The sequence below is a fragment of the Budorcas taxicolor genome, chromosome 7 (genome assembly GCF_023091745.1).
Source record: "Budorcas taxicolor isolate Tak-1 chromosome 7, Takin1.1, whole genome shotgun sequence".
Taxonomy (NCBI): domain Eukaryota; kingdom Metazoa; phylum Chordata; class Mammalia; order Artiodactyla; family Bovidae; genus Budorcas; species Budorcas taxicolor.
In genome coordinates, this window is record NC_068916.1 from 26,617,142 (window position 1) to 26,641,528 (window position 24,387).

General features: G+C 40.5%; 1 protein-coding gene across 1 annotated transcript in view; it reads right to left on the reverse strand.

The window, feature by feature from the left end:
• MEGF10 (multiple EGF like domains 10) overlaps positions 1-24,387 on the reverse strand; it is a 137,590-nt gene that overhangs the window by 72,835 nt on the left and 40,368 nt on the right. The window contains exon 4 of the mRNA XM_052643017.1: positions 15,838-15,930. Within this exon, the coding sequence (XP_052498977.1) occupies positions 15,838-15,930 (93 nt within the window). The remainder of the gene's footprint in view (positions 1-15,837; positions 15,931-24,387) is intronic.

The window sequence follows — 24,387 nt, forward strand, 5'->3', positions numbered from 1 at the left end:
CTTCAAAAAAAATGTTTATTAAATGAAGTTTTGAAGCATGAACTGTCATTTTTTAACTACAGTGGATGCTTATCCCAAGCGATGAGCCAGGGAAAAGGGAGTGAAATGTTTATTCTTTAAAGTGTCTAAATATAAATGTTGATGTCTCTCAATGAGAGCATATTGATGACTCTATTCACGGTGCAGGAAAATCTCCGGGATATAAATTTTAGGCTGGGATTTGTAAGGGATTTGGGGGGATTATATTTATATTCACTGAAGTCAAAAGCATAATAACAACTTCAAGAGCCATTACAGGATATTTTGCTCTAGAAAGTCTTGCTATAATTTTGTTCTTTTGCTCATTCATTCTTTCATTAAAAATGTACTAAGCAGTTTCCAACCTAGATAGCATAATGAAAAGCAGAGATATTATTTTACCAACAAAGGTCCATCTAGTCAAGGCTATGGTTTTTCCAGTAGTCATGTATGGATGTGAGAGTTGGACTGTGAAGAAAGCTGAGCACCGAAGAATTGATGCTTTTGAACTGTGGTGCTGGAGAAGACTCTTGAGAGTCCCTTGGACTGCAAGGAGATCCAACCAGTCCATTCTAAAGGAGATTAGCCCTGGGATTTCTTTGCAAGGAATGATGCTGGGGCTGAAACTCCAGTACTTTGGCCACCTCTTGTGAAGAGTTGACTCATTGGAAAAGACTCTGATGCTGGGAGGGATTGGGGGCGGGAGGAGAAGGGGACAACAGAGGATGAGGTGGGCTGGATGGCATCACTGACTCGATGGACGTGAGTCTGAGTGAACTCCGGGAGTTGGTGATGGACAGAGAAGCCTGGCGTGCTGCGATTCATGGGGTCGTAAAGAGTCGGCCACAAAGAGCAACTGAACTGAACTGAACTGAAGCAGTTTCCATGGCTACTAAGTTCTTTTTGTTGAGCAGTTACTATTGCTCCCCCCTAAGACCTGTCCTATAGTTCTCTTTATCTACTGGAAGAGACTGGCCCACAGTGAGACTTATCAGAAAAGAACGTGCTAATATAATAAGCCTTGCTTTGGTGTTGGAGAAGACTCTTGAGAGTCCCTTGGACAGCAAGAAGATCAAACCAGTCCATCCTAAAGGAAATCAACCCTGAATATTCACTGGAAGGTCTGATGCTGAAGCTGAAGTTCCAATACTTTGGCCACCTGATGTGAAGAGCCAACTCTTGGAAAGGACCCTGATACTGGGAAAGATTGAGGGCAGAAGGAGAAGGGGACAACAGAGGATGAGATGATTGGATGGCATCCCTGACTCAATGGACATGAGTCTGAGCAAACTCCTGGAGATGGTGAAGGACAGGGAAGCCTGGCAGACTGAAATCTGGCAGACACAGAGTCAGACATGACCGAGTAGTGGAACAACAATAAGCCTTGCCATGCACAGGATGCTCCAGGAACACAGAGGCCTTCCATCCATTGCCTTATATCCAGAGGCCTTATATCCTCTGGGCAGAGGAGAGCAAGGACGGCGGAAGGCTCCCAGAGGAGGAGGGCTGGAGGTGAGTACCGAAGGATATGTACTCAGGACTATCACTGTGCAAATACTTATTATCTCCATCCTGGATGTGAGAGGCTGAAAGGCCTTAAATGATTTGCTTAAACTCCAACAGTAAGGAAAACCAGGCCTCAAACCCTCAATGCTAACAGGATGGTCTGAAAATTTTAAGTTTTCTTGAGTAAAAAAAAAAAAATTAATCAGAAGACAAGTACTATTTAATACTACAGCAAAGGCTTACATACCCACAACCTAGAATTAACTGTTATGAGCAGTGCATCACATTTGCTTCATCACTTAATGAAAGAAATAACACATTATAAAGTCCCTTTTATCTCCTTTGTACCTTTTTTTTCAGTTCTTTCCCTACTCCTTCTCCAGAAGGAACCACTGTCAGGATTTTAATGTGTATCCTTCTAGTCTGTGTGTCCAGAAATAATGTATTGAATCATTTTATTTATTACTTTTACAAAAAAATGTGTATATAACTGTGCATTTTGATTTTCACCCAATATTATGATACTGAGATCTACTAATATTGATAACACTTATTAATATGGTATATTATCAATACTATATAGAAGTTTATAGGAATGAATGGTTACATGGCATTACACTGTGTTAACAATCTCCAATAAATTTATCTTTTCTCTTATTTAATGCCATTTTTACTTATCTCTGAATTTTCACTGTTACAAAGATGCAAAGACTATATCCCCTATACATGAATGCAAAGGTTTCTCCAAGGTATACAAATAATAAAGAAGTAAAAATACTGAATCATATGGTGTACACAAAGAATAATTTTACTCTAGAGACAGCCAAACCACTCTCTAAATTTATTCTGCCAACTTACTCTCCTGAGAGCAGTGTGTGGAGGCTTCCTTTCACATTCTCATCCAACATGCAACATTGTCAGACTTCTAAACTTTCGCCAATCAGATGGTGAAAAATGACATCATGTTCCTTTATCATGCACTTCCTCAGTTATTACAAGGATAAATACATTCTCATATGCTTATTAGCCAATCAGGTTTCCATGCCTCTGAATTACTTTACTGTATCTTTTGTCTAATTTAAATTTGAGAGGTTTTTTCTTCCTTATTGATTTAAGAGTTCTTTATATAGTCTATTTCTCAACACTAATCTTTTGTTTTATATGTTACAAAAATATTTCCATTCTCTTCCTTCTCTTTTACTTTTGCTTATCCTAAGCAAAGGTGTCTTGTCCTAAAGAATCATTTAACTTTGGTGCAGTCTAATTATTTTAAGAACTAACTTTCAGCATGGATAAATCTGGTTTGTGTAATACTCATTTTACAACATTAGGCTATTTTTATTTGTAAGGATAAAGGTGCTTTTCTTCAGTGTATGAACAAAAATTCACAGCTATATACTAATCAAGTTCAAAGCAATTCCATTAAAATTTAAACTTTCTTTGGAAGTTACTTCCATTCATTGTGTGCAAGAGTAGTGAGTAGCAAAACCATTAGGTTTTCATAGAATTATGGCCCAAGAGCAAGGCACTTATAACCGCTACTATACTTATCCTACTGAAACAGTCTTTATAAGTAGTATAAATACCACTGTTTCATTCCTTTCTACCCTTTATTGAATTATTAGTTTTATAAAAAATGTGTATATTATTGTGCATCTTGATTTTTCACCCAATATTGTGATATTGAGATCTACTAATATTGATAACACTTATTAACATGGTATATTATCAATACTATGTAGAATTTTATAGGAATGAATGGCTACACGGCTATACTGTGTTAACAATCTCCAATAAATCTACCTGTTCTCATATTCAATGCCATTTTTATTTGTTTCTGAATTTCCACGGTTACAAAGATGCAAAGATTATATCCCATTATTTCAAACATGATTACTCTGCTCTAACACACATGTAAAATATTCAAACTTTTTAAAGTCAACTAGGTTGTCAATGAATGAAAAGGTATTTTGACCAAAGAAGGAATAAAACAGTTTTTGTTTAGTCTTATCTTCCTGGAAGAAAGTTTCAAGTATTTAAAAAATATATATTCTTTGACACAATCACAAACAATAAGATATTTGAAACAGTCATAAAAGATACTGGACTATATATTAAACCAGAGCACTTAATTTTAGATAATTAACACACACATAACCTTATGAGAGGGAATGTACATGGCTTTACTAAAATCAGGTATTAGCCTGCTTGATTTTACAGATAAGGTAACAAGTGAGGATACAGAACCCTCTAACGTTGTATATTTCATCCCTTTACTCTGCACAGAACAGCTAGGAAGCACATTACTGCCATCAGAATATGGTGGCCATGTGATCTGAAATAATCTGTAGTCTGAATTCTTCACCTAATTTCTTACTATTCATATTCTGCTGCTGCTGCTAAGTCGCTTCAGTCGTGTTCGACTCTGTGTGACCCCACAGACGGCAGCCCATGAGGCTCCCCCGTCCCTGGGATTCTCCAGGCAAGAACACTGGAGTGGGTTGCCATTTCCTTCTCCAATGCATGAAAGTGAAAAGTGAACGTGAAGACGCTCAGTCATATCTGACTCTTAGCAATCCCATGGACTGCAGCCTACCAGGCTCCTCCATCCATGGAATTTTCCAGTCAAGAGTACTGGAATGGGGTGCCATTGCAATCTCTGATTCATACTCTATCTTGGTACAAATTATTAGCTAAGCTTTATATCCTTATACAAAATTTCTACCTTGAGAAGTAATATCCTCAAGTTTAGATGGCAACATTTTTAATAAGCATTCTCCATTCAAGTAAGGACTGATTTTCAAATACCTTTCTTAGTCATGGGGCCACCATTTCAGAAATCACAATACCATATGAGTATAAACTGTGGAAAATTCTGAAAGAGATGTGAATACCAGACCACCTGACCTGCCTCTTGAGAAATCTGTATGCAGGTCAGGAAGCAACAGTTAGAACTGGACATGGAACAACAGACTGGCTCCAAATAGGAAAAGGAGTACGTCAAGGCTGTATATTGTCACCCTGCTTATTTAACTTACATGCAGAGTACATCATGAGAAACGCTGGACTGGAAGAAACACAAGCTGGAATCAAGACTGCCGGGAGAAATATCAATAACCTCAGATATGCAGATGACACCACCCTTATGGCAGAAAGTGAAGAGGAGCTAAAAAGCCTCTTGATGAAAGTGAAAGAGGAGAGCAAAAAAGTTGGCTTAAAGCTCAACATTCAGAAAACGAAGATCATGGCATCCAGTCCCATCACTTCATGGGAAATGGATGGGAAAACAGTGGAAACAGTGTCAGACTTTATTTTTTTGGGCTCCAAAATCACTGCAGATGGTGATTGCAGCCAGGAAATTGAAAGATGCATACTCCTTGGAAGAAAAGTTATGACCAACCTAGATAGCATATTCAAAAGCAGAGACATTACTTTGCCGACTAAGGTCCGTCTAGTGAAGGCTATGGTTTTTCCTGTGGTCATGTATGGATGTGAGAGTTGGACTGTGAAGAAAGCCGAGCACTGAAGAATTGATGCTTTTGAACTGTGGTGTTGGAGAAGACTCTTGAGAGTCCCTTGGACTGCAAGGAGATCCAACCAGTCCATTCTGAAGGAGATCAACCCTGGGATTTCTTTGGAAGGAATGATGCTAAAGCTGAAGCTCCAGGACTTTGGCCACCTCTTGTGAAGAGTTGACTCATTGGAAAAGACTCTGATGCTGGGTGGGATTGGGGGCAGGAGGAGAAGGGGACAACCGAGGATGAGATGGCTGGATGGCATCATGGACTCAATGGACGTGAGTCTGAGTGAACTCTGGGAGATGGTGATGGACAGGGAGGCCTGGCGTGCTGCGATTCATGGGGTCGCAAAGAGTCGGACACGACTGAGTGACTGAACTGAACTGAACTGATACCCACTCCAGTATTCTTGCCTAGAGAATCCCAAGGACGGAGAGGCTTGGTGGGCTACAGTCCACGGGTCACAAACAGTCGGACATGACTGAGCGACTTCACTTTCACTATACTCTACAGACTTTTTTCTCTTGAAGGTGAGGAGCTGCCTATGTACACAGTGTCTTCAGAGTCTATGGAAACCACACCTCATCCATCTTACCTGGCTTCTACAATCTCATTGCAGTTGCCAGTGCATGGAAATTTACCAAGGATGAAAGAATCTGCAGTGTACACAGCCAAGGGGAATCCTGAAATCACGAGTCTGAGCTCCCTCAAGGTCTCAGAAGGAAGGACTTCAGGTCATGCCCTTTTCCAGAAGACATTTGACCACTTCCTCCTTGACTCCTTTTGCCTATGTATTTGTAGATGGACTTCCAGTCGTATTAAACTGAAAGCATTTGAAAAAAGAGGTAGAACCTTCCTCATCCCTCATATCTCCTGTTTGTATCCATTACTGTTCCTGAAACATTTATGCCTTTATTCTTTCCTTCCACAAATATTTACTGAGAATCATTGGGTACCCAGAACTGTGCTAGACATTAGGTGAATAAATTAGCTAGGCAGCAGTGAAGAACACAGACAAAATTCATGTTTCTATGGGCCTCATATCCTGGAGGGAAATACAGACCAAAAAAGAAGTGAACAAATGAAATATTTTCAAATAGTGCCATAAAAAATTAAAAAGAAGATGTAATAGATAGTTATGGGGGAATATTCTTTATATAGAGTCAGGGAAAGCCACTCCTGGTGGCAACACTTAGCAAGTCCATTGGCCTTAAGAAGCCAGCCATGCAAAGCTCCAAGGAGGAGAGCATTTTCGTCAGAGGAAATATCAAGTGCAGAGGCAAAAATGGAACTACTGTGTTCCAGGAAAAAGAGGCAGAGGCTAAGCAATGTGGTACCCTGAGTGACTGGTGGGATGAAGAGGGGGCAGGAAGGTATGGACGGACAGATCAAACAGGACTTGGTGGACTACATCAGGGCTTTGGCATTTATGCTAACAATAATGGGAAACACTGGGGAGTTTGCGGAAGGGGAGCAGCATGTTCTGAAGCACATTTTGACAAGATCATTCTGGTCTCAGTAGAGAGAACTGACCCCAGTGGGGCTTGAATACATGCAGCAGTAGGGAGACTAGAGTGATCACAATTAAGATAGGATGGTGGCTTGGATTTGAATAGCACCAGGGAAGAGGAGCAAAAGGTTAGATTTTTGAGGTTGAACCAGGGTTTTCTGATAAACAGATATACAGGGCAATTACTCAAAGCTAAAAAAAGGAAAAAAATCAATAAATGATGTGTAGTGGAGTTAAATGAAATGACAGTCCAGCCTTGTATTTACAGCTTATGAACTGACTAGCGTGGGTAACATAAACATCTATAGTGTTCTCAGGATGCCCAGAGCAATACAAACCAGACATGAATTCATCTGGTAAGGACATTCATGGTCAGAGGTTGGGAGAAAAACAACACCAGAGGCTCTGTCTGGGGAGCCTCTTGGCAAGCAGCTGTGAAGGAAGAGAGGCTCCTGCTCAAGAAGGGTGTGACCTGCAGGGCAAAATGTGTTTGTGCACGGGTGCTAAGTCATGTCCGACTCTGAGACCCCATGGACTGTAGCCCACCAGGCTCCTCTGTCCATGGGATTTTCCAGGCAAGAAATGCTAGAGTGTGTGCTGCCATTTTCCTTCTCCAGGGGATCGTCCCAACTCAGGGATCGAACTCACGTCTCTGGTATCTCCCGCACTGGCTGGTGAATTCTTTACCACTGCATCGCCTAGAAATGAGATATCCACAAAGAGCCGCTCCATCTATTCTCTAGTCCACAGGCTGGACTGATTCGAAGTCTGGTGGGAGGCACATTTGTCACACAAGGAATTGTTAAGTAAGCAGGACTCTCTGGTGTTGAAATGGTAAACAATCTGCCTGCAATGCAGGAGACCCAGGTTCGATCCCTGGGTCAGGAAGATCCACTGGAGAAGGGAATGGCAACCCACTCTGGTATTCTTGCCTGGAGAATCCCCATGGACAGAGGATCCTGGCAGGCTACCGTTCATAGCGTCGCAGAATTGGACAGGACTGAGTGACTAACATGTTCATATCATTTACTAAGCCGATATCATGCCGCCAGGCACAGTGCTGAGTGCTGAGCACTCAGCAGGTATTGGATCATTTAATTCTCACAAGTATATGACATAGATACTTTGAAATTTCTCTTAAGCTTAGAAATGTGAGGCATCGAAACAGCACAGCATTGAGAACCATGAAGTCTACTGCCAGTCAGTTCCAAAAGGGAGTTGGGTGAGTAGAAGTGGAAGAGATTGTCTGTCCCTCCAAAGAGGAACCAACAACAGCCCAGATTTCAGACTTTCACGAGGGCAAAATCAGCAGTTTCTGTGTGTGACCGCTATCACTCACGCAGTCCATCAGTGAAACTGCTTTCATGCAGTTCTGATGAAACATTCATTCTGAGCTCAGTCCTTCCCACCTGCCATCAATGTCTGGCCCCCAGGCCAGTGAACCCAAATGATCCCCTCTTATTCCTGCTGCTCCATCAACCTGATTTCTAAAGCAATTCTGACAGTGTGATGGGTATGTTAACAACTTGCCACAAGGATTGGGCTCCAGTATCTTCTCTCCCCAGACAACATTGATCCTCCATTGTATCCAGTCAATAGACCTTTACATCAACAGACCTTGCTGGCAAACAAGTCAGCTTTTTGTGCCTTACAATTTCTGGCTTGTAATATCTTTCAAATGGATTCCCCCGTTCGAATATCCTGCAGGCAAATTCTTATTACTTACTCCAAGCAGCACAGCATGTTTGCTTTATCTAAAAGGTTATCTGTGTTCTTAATGCTGTATTGGAAATGTTTGGGCAAATTTGGCCTCCTAGGCATGTTTTCACTAACTCTAAGTACATTTAACCAGAAATGCTATTGATGACTAAATAAACCTCGGTCTGGATATTTTAGACCAAAATTAACTTCCATTTTTTGCTTCTACTTGGTACTAATGTCAAAAGTCTGGGAAACAGGCATTTGAGAACTATTTGCTGGCGGCTGATTGACTCAGGATATGTGTCTCTGTGTGTTTCTGGATATGCCCTCTCGCCAGAGGATAAATAAATTTCTCTACAGACCTTTAGAAAATCACAAATGGAATTATATGGGCTGAGAGAACAAATGTGTTATTGCTACTCGTACCAAAGGTTTAAAGGGTTTCTGAAACAAAGAAAGGTCTTGGGGATTGCAGACACATACTTATGAGAGTAAATCACACACAAAATCATAGGTTTGAAAGGGATGACACATATAATCTGGTCCAACATCCTTAATGTTACAAACGAGGAAATTGCAAATTACTAAGGCATCCAACCAAATTGGTGTCATTTTAAATGACATGTTTGTACACTCTCCACATCTCTCAGGAACTTTCCTTTGCTATTTTGTCTGGTGGTGTCAGTCCTGCCTCCTGTTGTCATTCCCCTCGGTATCCCTGACCTCGTCACCTTCATGAAACCTCCTTTCCCACTTCAGAAGGCACCATACTCTTGTGGTTAAAACTACTGGCTCTGAATGAGATGCAAGTCCAGCTCCATTCTTTACCAGAAGTATAAACGTAGGCCAGACACTTAACTTTTCTGTGCCTCCATTTTCTCATTTGTAAAATAGGAACAAGAGCTGTAGCTCTTTCATCTTGTTGAGCACTGAATGAGGTTATTTCCTATAAAGCCCTTGCAATAACGCTTGGCACACAGGAAGCACCGGTTAACGATGACGCTGTCATCATCAGCGTGTCTAACTTCTGCTCCTCTTGGTATTAGCAGGTCATCTCTTCTCCAGTTCACCAAAAGAAGAAAGGTCATCAAACATGAATCTGCTCAGATCCTCCTCGCCACTGCCCATGAGCTCCTGAGCTCAGAAACCTATCCACATGCTGCCAGCCACTCTTTCCTCCCTCATTCTGTTGGGAACCAGAAATACTTTGTACTTCAATCCTTCCATCAGAGTCAGGATGCCATCTGTCTTCTCAGGAGCCAAGTTCCCTCATTTAAATGACCTCTCAATTAAACCTCCAGACTTTCCCTTTCTCACTTACCTCTCAGCCTCTTTAACCTTAAAACACAATCAAAAGCAAACAAACACAGACAAAATTTGCTCTTGAGCTTGCATCTGTCTTTTACTAACTCCCTGTCTCTTTGCTCCTTCTTGTTGACCTTCCAGCCAAGTTTCCGGAAGATGAGTCTATCCTTTAGCATCTTTGCATCACCCCTCACCACTGCTGCTGCTACTGCTAAGTGTGTCAGTCGTGTCCAACTCTGTGCAACCCCATAGATGGCAGCCCACCAGGCTCCCCCGTCCCTGGGATTCTCCAGGCAAGAACACTGGAGTGGGTTGCCATTTCCTTCTCCAATGCATGAAAGTGAAAAGTGAAAGGGAAGTCGCTCAGTCATGTCCGACTCTTCGCAACCCCATGGACTGCAGCCTACCAGGCTCCTCCATCCATGGAATTTTCCAGGCAAGAGTACTGGAGTGGGGTGCCATTGCCTTCTCCGGCCCCTCACCACACAGCAGTCTTCTTTCTGTTTCCAGCGCTACATCAGGTCCTTCTTTTTAGTCCACCCGGAACATCTCTCACTGCTCCACCCAGCACCATTTCTGGCTCCTTACATCCACCTCTTCTCCTGAGGCTGTTCTCTTCCCCAGGACAAGACACTTACATGTCTGTCTACTTTTCTACAGACTTCGATCTCCATGGGTCCAGCAACTGCCAATGGTTTCTCTACCCCCAGCATCCAGTACAGTTCCTTGCACACAGTGATCAATGAAAGTTCACATCATGAACACATGAATGACCATCTCAGAGTCACACATTCAATCTCATTAAATGAAACAAACACTCACTGTGTTCCAGTCACATGACAGCAGAGTGGAGGCTAAAGAGATTAATAATACACAGCCCCTACCCTCCAGGAACTGTTTATCATCCAGTGAGAGAGGAAGAGAAATCCAGGATTGATGAACAGACCCAAGATATTGATGGGGTGGGAACAGAGGCAGAACAGGAAAGAGGAGGAAAGAAGGAAGTGGAGGCAAGATAGATGAACATCATATAGGCTAGGGTACACATCAGGATGCCAATAAACATAAAATACGTGTGTGCTTTTTTAAAAAATCATTTAATCAAATTTAAAAAGAAGCAATATGCCTAAGTCTAGTTGAATAAACCATGATTTCACTCCAAGCAAACAAACTCTGCTCAGTTCTCTCACACACCTGGTTTTTCATACAGAGGATACATTGAGACTCAGGAACACTGACTATATACCGCATATAGGAATCTGTCCATCCACTGACAAGGTGAACAGTCATACTAAATCTCCAAAGGCAGCCTTTGTAAACTTGTGGTTGGGAAGGTAACTGTCAGACTTAATCTCCCATGTATATATCGAGAAGGAAAAAATATACAAGACAGTTGTGTGTGACAGTTATCAATTTATTCATTTTAAACTCATAATATTAATAAAAGGAGCTATTCTTCTGGTTGGAATGACTTATCCTGATCATCAAGGGGGGACTGGGTTGCTGCTACATAGTGGGAGAAAGCTGAACTCTGTCTGGAACCCAAGGGGCACCTCTTGGAACTCGCATGCTCGGTAGTAAAGATTAATGGAAAGGGTCAATGACCAAAAAAAGGCAGGACAACTGAGAATCCAGGAGTGGAGGTTTGAGTCATTCTTCCAGGCAAAGAACCCTAAGCAGCTGAGGTCTGGGCTGAGAAGGGAGATGTGTGAAATGGGGAAAAAAGAGTCCATATACCCAAGTACAGCCTGTGCATCATTATAGAAAAGAGTTCTCTTTGCTTGTAACATCTACAAGTTTATTTGTAGAAGCTGTTTTTTCTTCTCTTTCTTTGCATTTTATCTTATATAAAATAAAAGTTATTGGAAGGTAACTTTACTATCTAGGTAACAAAATATTTGACTTCCTTGGTGGCCCAGGAATAAAGAACTTGCCTGCCAACGTAGGAGACATGGTTTGATCCCTGAGTTGGGAAGATCCCCTGGGGATGAAAATGGCAATCCATTCTAGTATTCCTGCCTGGGAAATCCCATGGACAGAGGAGCCTGGCAGGCTACAGTCCGTGGGGTTTCAAAAGAGCCGGACATAGCAACTAAACAACAGCAACAACAAAATATTCAGTGGAACTTCATATGAATTTCAGGAAAATTTAACATAAGCAGCAAAGGATACTACGACGGTTGGTACCTGCATCTCTTTATTTTGAGGAAACAGCAAAGAACATCCTAACTTGTAAGATGGCAGGCTGTGTTTTATTAGATGGGAATGCTGAGTTGTTTTGTTTATCTGCAAGAATTCAAATGTGTATAGAAAGGTGTACAGGAGACCTAAGGAAACAAAGGAGTAGATTGGACGTACTTTATTGCTTCTCAGTGCTAAAGTTATCCTCCATTTTTATCTACAAAATGCATATGGGCCATGTAAATACCCTTCCTTGCCAGCCGGCTGACTGTTAAGCACTTTCCTAGGGTGCTGAGAGACACTGCAAGAGGAAGGCGCTTCCCACCGTGTTTCTAGTGTGCCAGCTCAGCTGACTCCTAAAGTGCCTGCTCCTCCAGCGTGGGCAACTTCTTCAACACTCAGCTCCTACAGTGCATTGTGACGAGCAGCACCTATTAGCTAGCAACATTCCGGGCACCTCCCTCGGGCTACCAGTAAAAGAGTGCTTCTGATAAGACATGTCTCCAGAACAGCTTTCTCAAGCATCCTACAGAACAGATTTCTAGCAAGTTCCAGACAGCAGATTTCCAGCAAGTCCCATGAGGAGTAAACCACAGCAGCCTCTCTGCCATTCAGTAAGCTGTGGCTGTGTTCTCATAGGGTCTGTACCGTACCCCTACTGGGGCTTCCTCTTTGCGTGTTCTATCTCAGCCCTGGGAGTATGGGTGTCCCTTATATTTGCCATTCTTGTATTCCTTTCAGTGTTATCTACTTTTTACTAGCCAATGCCCACAACAATTTCCTGTTACAGCTAATAATTCTTTTTAATAAACCTTCCCTGCTCAAGTTACAATATTTTCCAGGAGCAATGAGCACCTCCAGTATCCAGATCTTGGTTTCTAAATACAATTCTTTAATGGCTCATTCTAGGACTGAAGTAGGAAAAACACAAAGTGAGACTGAAGAATCCTACAGTAGCAGAAAGTAAGGAAGTGCTCAAAAGACAGAACAAAACGTAAGAGCCAACAAAAGGACCAGGGCATGTCAAAAGGACACAGAAGCCACGTAAAACAATGCCCAATTGCCAAATCTAGAACAATTTAAGCAACAAAATAATATGCTGATTTTTCATATAAATATATATAAGCCCACACTGATATAAATGACTGACTAAATGGGAGAGAAAAAATAAATCTTCTTTACAGATGAGTTCCAAATAACATATATAGATAATCTCTCCTCCCAAAACCATGGAGCTTAATCCCTACCTTTCACCCTTGAGGACAGACTAGACTTAGTGACTTATTTCTGGAGGACAGAAATGGGAAAGAGAAAAATAATAACTTTATGTGGAGAAATCTGGCAAATACTACACATCACTAAATGATGAAGGTTAACCGAGTGATGACATCATCGGTGATGTCATGTGAATATCATCATAGAATGATATGATCATAGACCATGATATCATCATAGAATGTCATGAGGTGGGCACTTCAACTTTGTGATGTTCTTTTAAAAACTTGTACCCCTAGTCTAGTCATGAGGAAAACACAAACTGAGAGACATTCTGCAGGATACCTGGCTAGTTGTCAAGGTTATGAAAAACAAAGGCTGAGTAATTGTCACAGACCAGAGGGGACTGGAGGGACATGACGATGCAGTGTAGTGGCCAGGACTGGGTCTTGGAAAAGAAAGAGGACTTTAACAAAAAAATATACTAATAATGAAATTCAAACAAAGTCTAGAGTTTAACAGCAATATGCTGGTAGTGAACTAACTAGTAGTGCATTCAGGTCAGTTTCTTTTGGCAATTAGTTTTGCCAAGCTAATGCTAACTTAAGATGTTAAAGGAAAAACTAGGCGTGGGTATATGGAAGCTCTCTACTATCTTGTAACTTTACTAAAATTGTTCCAAAATGAAAGGTTTAGTCGAAAAAGTTATTGCAATTTCTGTCTCCTGAATGGACCCTGACTAATACAAGGAATTGATCTAATTAAAAAAGAAATCATTTTCTCAGTCTAACATATAGTATCAAATATATGCATAATGATAACCAGAGAGGAAGATACAGAGAGATAAAAGTTCTTGGGAACTAGGTCATTTTAACTCTGCTACTTAATAGGTTACCAGAGTATGCATTTGCTTCAAGAATTATTTGGCTGAGAGTATTAAATCACACACCTCCTAATGAGGTATATTAGGGTAACAACTACAGACAAAACCCAGGTAACAAAATTCAGTGCTCTGACTCAGAACAGAATGTAGGTGCTTAAAAAAGGTGTCAGAAATGTTTTCTCAGATATCTGTCCACGTTTACTGATGCTTCTGTTCATGATAATACCAAAACATGAGCTGTGGAGGATAAACTAAAAGTCACCTCAGTATCTTCACCCAGAATTGAAAGAACATGTGTTTCTTTCTAGAAGAATTCTAGAGGCTTCATTAAAAAGTTCGTCAATTCCAAAATAAAGCAACAGTTACTTTTCTAGAAGGCCTAAGTCAGTTCTAGAGAGTCTGAAACCCATGTTGGCTTTCCTTTCATTTATACACACTTCAGCCTGATCTCTTAGCACGAGGTAAGCTGCAGCTCTTAGGAGACAAAGTGTGACTATGACTAAAATTATTCCACAACTTTCCCCCTGAAATTAGTAATAACAAATCTCATTTTTCAGATGAAGAATACAGCCACTCTTCTCTTTCTCAATGGTTTATACAATAATGTTATTTTTCTTCTAAATGTGTAGGCACAACTGATCTTTAAGCAGGAAAAGTCAGTGAAAGCAACATTGCACTTGAGGTCAGTTAGCCAAAAAATGGACATGAGCCAGATCCCACATCCTAAACATTTTGCCCCAACGGTGTGAACAAAATGCCCACTCTCCTCCTGATCTCCAGCAGAAGCCAAACAAAACCCTGCAAGACAGTTACCCACTGGAATGAGACAGAGAGACATGTACACACACTCCCTAAGACACAATAAAAAGGCTCTTTCACATGGAATGTTCTGTGCACAGACAGCGTAGGACCTCCCCTGGAGATCGATGCTGTTGTAGAGACAGCCAGGAAATCACAAGCCTAAAACAAAGTAGTTCTAACAAGATAAAGAATAACTTCCCCAATTCCAAAGGGAAGCTAGTAAAAACTCCTAAAACCAGCTTATCTATTATATGTAGCCTGATGTTCTTTTTGACTGGTTTCAGAAATTCTTTGGTGGCAACGAGGACAAATCTGAGTTGTCATGAGAGCTTGGTAATTTGAAAACTATTATTCCCTTTCTCTAAATGTTAACATTTCATGCATTACAATTGAGTTGCACTTCAGCTCTTTCTCACATTTTTCAAGGCAAAATGAAGTATAAAGGAACAGGAAGAGTACACAATTACACGCGCAGCAAGGAGTTAGCCAGAAAACTTAAGTTTTAACTGTGAAATTTAGAAAAGCAACTGTATTACATGACATTACATCATTTAATCCTCATAATCATGAATACAGGATTTTAAGTGCCATTTGTTTATCATCCAAAACACCATCATTTTAGAATTATAATTCTAATACAATGGAGACAAATTATATATTATGAATTATACCTAAATGGTCTCGAATTTTCGTTTACTACCAGTAATTCAACCCAGTTATCTGAGAAAGTACTTATTATTGGTCCCTCATAATTCAGAGATAAATAAACAACAATTGAAAATATCAATTTTGCTTCTGCTTTAAAACCAACAAGTGGTAAATTTTCATCACCAAGAAAATATATTAGATATATGAACAAATAAAAACAGATGTCAGAATACAATAGTTGTGTTACCACAACTGCCTTACTGAATGAAGGAATCTGAATTCTGGATCCTACTCTGGAATATGTATTCACATTCACAGAAGTATTAGAATCAGATTACTGAGATCTCCTGCTTTCCAAGTGTCTGTCTTTATACTCTATTCATAACAGTCCTATGTATAATACATGTAGAGATTTCAAAGAAACACTATTTGTGAGCTGGGTTGGGGATCCACACCACATTCTGCACTGGGCTGCAGAGGGAAACCCATGGAGACAAGGGGCTCATACAGCAAAAACATCCGGAGACAGACAACGGCAGATGCACACTTACCACTGGAGCAGTTGGTCCCACCCCAGCCAGGCTCACACTGACAGGTGTTTGGAGCAATGCAGCGACCATGGACACATTTATCAGCACAGTGGGCTGTCAGAGAGAAAAATCAATCAAATAAGGAAAGTTGGCACAAGAAAAAAAAACCCTAACAACACAGCTGTTTCACATATCAGTCTCAAGTATCGCTTAAAAACAACATGCATGCTTGATAATTTTCTTCATTGCGTTCCTTGGTCCTCTTGCAGTCCTCTGTGTAACCAAACAATTCCCCTTCTTATTTCGATACCTCCAAATAAATGCCTTCATGTCTACTATTTAATTCTACTTCATGCTAAGTTAGAAAAGAAGTTTCAAGGAAAACTGCCTGATCTACTTTTAAAAAAAATTATCAATGACTACCAAATACAGCCTCTTTGTTTCAGCAGACGCATATGTGGATGCACAAACATACCACCGAACAAGATCTCAGGACTCCAAGGCAACAGAGGAGACCAAAAGGTATTCCCTTCACATAATACCTTTACTAGAAACAACAGTCAAGTTTCTCTGTGCATGTGTTATTCATAACTACGACCCAGCAGAGCTAGACATCCTTTGTTGAGGAGAATAGCTGAAAAAATGTCATCCAGGTCTTCAGGAAATAGTAAATCTCAGTTCCCATTTCATTACTGCATATTATTGGTATGACCCAACCTGTGAAGATAGGGGATATCATTGCAAACATGAGCAGACGGGTAGTCTGATGATTTCCGAAACAAAGCTCAATGGATAGATAGAAGGGGACATCAGAGAGATGCGGCGTTGAACGTCAGTGTCGCTCACATGGTTAAACCTTCTTTAAAGTATCTGGATATATGAGTAATTGTGAAAACGATTCAGAAGAGTGTGGATTTAAGATCTTCCAAAATTTTACTTAAGGATGGTATAAGCTGTCCTGTGCTTGAGAGATAAGTTTTATTAATTCATTTGTTATTATAAAAATAAAATGGAGCTACTGCCCAATCATAAAATACCAACAAGCAAAATAAACCTGTCTCTTAAGGGAAAAAAGAAAATTATAATATTTTTCAATTTATATTTCCTCAATAAAATGGGAAAAAAATCTTTCTGTGTCATTAAATATCTTTAGTGCGATTTATATGCTGTTGTAAGTCTACATTGTGTATATATTTATTATATATTATATTATTATCAGATATACACATATATATATGTTGCTGAGCCAAAAGAGATCATCACTTTTAAGGTTTTTATCAAGAAAATTCAGGCATGACGAGATATAAGGAAAAGACATTTTAGGTGAAGAGAAAGCAAAAGCAAGAGTAGAAGGAAAAATACATGGAAGTGAGAAGATCTCTCTGGGTACAGTGTTTGGAGCAGTATCTTTGGAAAGAGAGAGAGAGATACTTTGAAAATCAAAGTAAAGTATCAGGACTTGATTCTGAGAATTAGTGGAGAATATTCTAAAGAAAGATATAAATTGCAACAGAATAGTGTGATCAAAATTCCAGGAAATAAAAGTTTACGTCCTATTACCAAAATGATTCCTTAATACCCAAGCAATTTGGTGAGGGGTACCAGCCATACGAGCTAGAGATTTTGACACTAGAGTTCCAAGGAGTTGCTTGTATGTGTGTGCTCACTCAGTCGTGTCCAGCTCTTTGCAGCCCCATGGACTGTAGCCCATCAGGCTCCTCTGTCCATGGGATTCTCCAGGCAAGAGTACTGGAGTGGATTGCCATTTCCTTCTCCAGGGGAATCTTCCGCACCCAGGGACTGACCCATGTCTCCTTCTTTGGCAGATGGGTTCTTTACCACTGAGCCACAATTACATATGTAACTGTAATTAAAAGCAATATCTGTCTGTAACGTATGAACAACTGCCCTGTAACATGCTGACTTATGCTGCCAGGTTAAGTCGATATGAACCGATTTTAGGATTCAATGTCTCCTGCCATTTCCATGCATGTTTCATATTGTAGATGGGTCATTCATTCAAAAGGACTTACTATTAGTTCTTTAAATTTTAGGTATGCAAGTACAAGACAGCAAAATGCCATAACTGGAGTATGTAAGGTTCCACAAAATGTCACACAATGCCCAGAAGGTGTAATACTACGTTTAATAGGATGCAAACTTGTATTTCCTGAAATTCCTCTATACTGTTGCAGTATCTTCATCAGGTGACCTACCTGATGATTTCTTGTAACCAATTTATATCTTTCTTTAGAATGCTGCTGCTGCTGCTGCTGCTAAGTCGCTTCAGTCGTGTCTGACTCTGTGCGACCCCATAGACGGCAGCCCATGAGGCTCCCCGTCCCTGGGATTCTCCAGGCGAGAACACTGGAGTGGGTTGCCATTTCCTTCTCCAATGCATGAAAGTGAAAAGTGAAAGTGAAGTCGCTCAGTCGTGTCCGACTCTTAGCGACCCCATGGAGTGCAGTCCACCAGGCTCCCCCGTCCATGGGATTTTCCAGGCAAGAGTGCTGGAGTGGGGTGCTATTGCCTTCTCCATTCTTTAGAATATTCCCCGGTAATTCTCAGAATAAAGTCCTGATACCTTACTTTGATTTTCAAAGTATCTCTCTCTCTTTCCAAAGATATTGCTCCAAACACTGCACCCAGACAGATCTCACTTCCACTTATTTTTCTTTCTACTCTTGCTTTTGCTTTCTCTTCACGTAAAATGTCTTTTCCTTATATCTCTTCATGTCTGAATTTTCTTGATAAAAACCTTAAAAGTGATGATCACTTTTGGCTCAACAATATATATGGGTGTGTATCTTATAATAATATAATATATAATTTCCCCTAATTGTGCAGGGGATGGTCTGGATCCTGAATCACACTGTTACATGGTAGCATGTACACCCAGGACACTCACATCTTACAGAGGATGCTGGCACCCTTTGTAAACATGCAAACTTGACAGTATTTGGTGCAACTTGGCTAACGGAGTGATGACATCTATGTTTGCAACATATTGTTAGTGATCAGTCTTCAGACATCCAATTTCCAATTTCTCCTCCTTCAAGATAGTAAATCTACTTAAAATTCTGTTTCCACTTTCAAGTTTGAGAAGTTTCAAAAATTAGATACTATTTCTCTTTAATATGAAACCAGAGTTTTCTGTTACTGTGCATTTAAAAGAAAACACAGAAATTGTATATACTGGTAGATGAAAAGAAGTACCATTCATATTCTCAAATTTCAATATTTATGTCTATTTAAAATATTCTTGTTCTCATCCATTAATTTTATACTAAGCAAATGTTATAAATGTTAACTTATAAGGTAAATTGATATTAGTAAAACACAACTTTGTCTTTATATCTTAGGCATCTACATATAATTTCATTTGATCAAAAAATCAGTTCCAACACTTGAAACTTGGAAAATCTCTGGGTACCCAGGTCACTGGAGTGGATGACAGTAACCTGGGGGCCAGGAGAGGAGGAGTTTGGGGAGGTATTCCACGGGCAAGTCTCGATTTGCTCCTCTCCCTTTTTCCTCTCTCATTTTTTTCATTCCTTATCTTCCTTCATGCCTTCTTTTACCACACATCTCTCTCTCCTCCAGACTATGACTTTGATATGCACAGTCATGATAAAGACTATAAACTAAACTGTGGTTTTAGGTGCAGTTTAGCTCTTCACCCCTGGGTGACACCAAAAGATTTTGCACTGTACCCACCTGAATCAACCAGAAAGAAAAGACTAAGCAAACCAGTCTAGAACCTTTTCTCTAATATATTACTAAAATGGGTTAAAAAAATGCATGGTAAGTTAAACCTGGGTATGAAAAGGTTAGGGATCAGAATTGCATATGCTTGGATACCAGTTGATTGTTCTTTGTTGCTCTTGTTTTGTTGATTTCAAGAAAGGATACTAAGTGAATTTCTACATGTAAACATCAAAGAAGATCTGCTTCAAAATGCTTTGAGATTGCTGAATACTCATACAAATGCTCTCGTGTTTGATTCCTGACGATACAAACTTTGTATTTTATGAAACGAACACCAAGAAGACTAGTCAATTGTAATAGACGAAAAAACTCCTATGATGGTAATTTTAAAATCTAGTTGTTTTTTTTTAATGAAAACCTTGAAATAACATTTGGCTAAAGTCAAAGAAAAATATAAGTAGATAGCAGAAAACAAATTAGACTGCAAATTAATTAGGAATTGGAAGGCACAATCTGCTTTCCTAACGATTTTTTTTTTCCCTTCATTAAAGCTAGAGTCAAAGGAATCACCTCAAGGCATTGAAGCCTAAAGTCAAATAATGATCTAAATAATGAAATATATTGTTGGTACAGATCCTCAAAGGAAAGAACACAAAATTCTACTGCTATGTAGTGCAGAATCCACATGGCATTAGACTGCAGCACAAGCATCATCTTTGTTCCATGCCCTGTCCCATAGCTCGGGACTCCCCACACCCAGCAACATTTCTCATCAAGAACCCACAGACCAGCGAGAGCAAAGAGAGACAATGGAGGAGATGACAGCAAGCTAGAAAACTTTATGTCCTCTGATGTACCAATTCTCCAAGTTGCAGGAAAACAACCATAGCATCTGTGGTGATAAACAGACTCTCCCTCTAGGAAACCGGTTGAGCTAGACCCCTACCCTAGTTTCATCTTTTCTCTTTCAGCCTCAAATGCCACCTACTCTGGGTGCTGAGCTTTCAGGACTAACAACCTCCACGTGAGGAACCATGGTGAGTTAAAGACATGAATTTGTCGTATAGAAAATTCCAAGGTCAGCTGGAAAAGAAGACAGGGAACAGCGGTCACTTGTAGCAAATGCTCAACAGCTTAAATTTCAAGAAGCACAAAAGAACCATCCTAAGTATGGCTCTCTCATCCATGGGAAACTGTCATTTTATTCCCTATTGTATTACTATTTTTTTAAATATTTCTTTCTTTATTTTTGCCTGTGCTGGGTCTTCATTGCTGACTTTTCTCTAGTTGCAGAGAACAAGGAATACTCTCTAGTTGCTGTACATGGGCTTCTCATTGAGGTGGCTTCTCCTATTGCAGAGCATGGGCTCTTGGGCACTCAGGCTTCAGTAGCTGGGACACGTGGGCTCAGTAGCTGCAGTTCCCAGGCTCTGGAGCACAGCCTCAATAGTTGTGCCACAGGGGCTTAGTTGCTCTGTAGTATGTGGCATCTTCTCAGATCAGGGATCGCACCTGAGACCCTTGCATTGGCAGGCAAATTCTTGACCACTGAGCCACCAGGGGAGCCCTGTTCTTATTGTGAGAAGTGCAATTAATAACAGGAAAATGCTAACAAAGACAGTCTATACCCAATATGATTCTTTTTCACATCTCTCTTTAAGAAAATGGTGAAGAATCACATTCTGAGTTTTCAATCATCTTTTAGACGCTGATGTAAGCTGAATCTGTGGAGCCATTTGGTACACCACTGTGGACACATCAGGTTGCCAGGGGCAGGCAAGGCATCCTCTCCCTCAAGAACTGGGGGGCAAGACACACTGATGAGAAAAACACGCTCTATCTTTGAAGTGAAAGCTGTGGACAGCCTGTCTGCCTGATGGACAGGTGAGGACTGACCTCATGACCCTGGAATCATCTCTAATGAGGATCCTGTTTCAGCCTTAGTTCCTAAATCCATTTAAATCCCATCACCAGTTACATGGCTCTCATTCCTTTCACTTGTAAATACTTGCTTTTAATACTGGGAGCCACTAACTACATTCAATAGTTTTCTCTTCTGCCATAAACATTTCCCCTTGGATTTACACCTAAGCTATGGCAGAAAGGTGGAAGTAAGAGTAGACAGACTAGAGATGCCTTTAAACCAGTGGCAGCATTAAACAGAATGCCTACTGTGTCTCAAAAGGATATATTATAATCAATGCATTTAAGTTCACTTGAAAAATGCTTCCATGACCATCTCTTGAAAATAACTGTCCACTTGAAACACACCAGATAGTCAACACCAAAATCTGATTGATTAAACTCTTTGCAGCCAAAGATAGAGAAGCTCTATACAGTCAGCAAAAACAAGACCAGGAGCTCACTGTGGCTCAGACATGAACTCCTTATTGCAAAATTCAGACCGAAATTGAAGAAAGTAGGGAAAACCACTAGACCATCCAGGTATGACCTAAATCAAATCCCTTATGATTATACAGTGGATGTCACAGATAGATTCAAGGGATTAGACCTGATAGACAGACTGCCTGAAGAACTATGGATGGAGGTTTGTGACATTGTACAGGAAACAGGGATCAAGACCATCCCCAAGAAAAAAGAAATGCAAAAAGGCAAAATGGTTGTCTGAGGAGGCCTTACAAATAGCTGAGAAAAGAAGAGAAGCCAAGAGCAAAGGAGAAAAGGAAATACATACCCATTTGAATGCAGAGTTTCAAAGAATAGCAAGGAGAGGTAAGAAAGCCTTCCTCAGTGATAAATGCAAAGAAATAGAGGAAAAAAATAGAATGGGAAAGACGAGATCTCTTCAAGAGAATTAGAGATACCAACGAAATATTTCATGCAAAGATGGGCTCGATAAAGGACAGAAATGGTATGGACCTAATAAAAGCAGAAGATATTAAGAAGAGGTGGCAAGAATACACAGAAGAACTGTACAAAAAAGATCTTCATGACCCAGATAATCACAATGGTGTGATCACTCACCTAGAGCCAGACATCCTGGAACGTGAAGTCAAGTGGGCCTTAGGAAGCATCACTACAAACAAAGTTAGTGAAGGTGATGGAATTCCAGTTGAGCTCTTTCAAATCCTAAAAGATGATGCTGTGAAAGTGCTGCACTCAATATGCCAGCAAATTTGGAAAACTAAGCAATGGCCACAGGACTGGAAAAGATCAGTTTTCATTCCAATCCCAAAGAAAGGCAATGCCAAAGAATGTTCAAACTACCCCAAAACTGCACTCATCTCATATGCTAGTAAAGTAATGCTCAAAATTCTCCAAGGCAGGCTTCAGCAATACGTGAACCGTGAAGTTCCAGATGTTCAAGCTGGATTTAGAAAAGGCAGAGGAACCAGAGATCAAATTGCTAACATCTGTTGGATCATCGAAAAAGGAAGAGAGTTCCAGAAAAACATTATTTCTGCTTTACTGACTACGCCAAAGCCTTTGACTGTGTGGATCACAACAAACTGTGGAACATTCTTACAGATGGGAATACCAGACCACCTAACCTGTCTCCTGAGAAATCTGTATGCAGGTCAAGAAGCAACCATTAGAACTGGACATGGAACAACAGACTGGTTCCAAATCGGGAAAGGAGTAAGTCAAGGCTGTATACTGTCACCCTGCTTATTTAACTTATATGCAGAGTACATCATGCGAAACGCTGGGCTGGATGAAGCACAAGCTGGAATCAACATTGCTGGGAGAAATATCACTAACCTCAGATATGCAGATGACACCACCCTTAAGGCAGAAAGCAAAGAACTAAAGAGCCTCTTGATGAAAGTGAAAAAGGAAAGTGAAAAAGTTGGCTTAAAGCTCAACATTCAGAAAATGAAGATCATGGCATCCAGTCCCATCACTTTATGGCAAATAGATGGGGAAACAATGGAAACAGTGACAGACTTTATTTTCTTGGGCTCCAAAATCACTGCAGATGGTGTCTGCAAACATGAAATTAAAAGATGCTTGCTCCTTGGAAGAAAAGCTATGACCAACCTAGACAACATATTAAAAAGCAGAGACATTACTTTACCAACAAAAGTCCATCTAGTCAAAGCTATAGTATTTCCAGTAGTCAAGTATGGATGTGAGAGTTGGACTATAAAGAAAGCTAAGCACCAAAGAATTGATGCTTTTGAACTGTGGTGTTGGAGAAGACTCTTGAAAGTCCCTTGGACTGCAAGGAGATCCAACCAGTCAATCCTAAAGGAAATCAGTCCTGAATATTTATTGGAAGGACTGATGCTGTAGCTGAAACTCCAATACCCTGGCCACCTGATGCAAAGAACTGACCCATTGGAAAAGACCCTGATGTTGGGCAGGATTGAAGGTGGGGAGGAGAAGGGGATGACAGAGGATGAGATGGTTTGACAGCATCACCGACTCAATGGACATGAGTTTGAGTAAGCTCTGGGAGTTAGTTGATGGACAGGGAAGCCTGGCATGCTGCAGTCCATGGGTTGCAAAGAGTCGGACACAACTCAGCCACTGAACTGAGAAACACACACCTTCCAGCTAATCCATCTTTCCTGAGAAGTCTATCTTGGTGCCATGAATAAAAAGTGACAAACCTTGTTTTGCTCATTTTTTTATTCTGAATTGCTACAGAGGAACATAGATTTTTTAGAGTTAAAGGTGCCTTTACTAAACACCATTCCCACATTCTTCAGATAAGAAAACTGGGACATGGAAAATGGAATGATTTTCCCAATATTTGCAGTGACATTAGAGGCAGCAAGAGTGACTCCAGGTGTCTGAATCTCAGTTGACCAAAACATCTGATGAGTTTTGATGGGAGTGGTGAAGCAGGAAAGAAAGGATGAGAGCAGCTTCACTGGGTCAGATACTAGGGCAGGT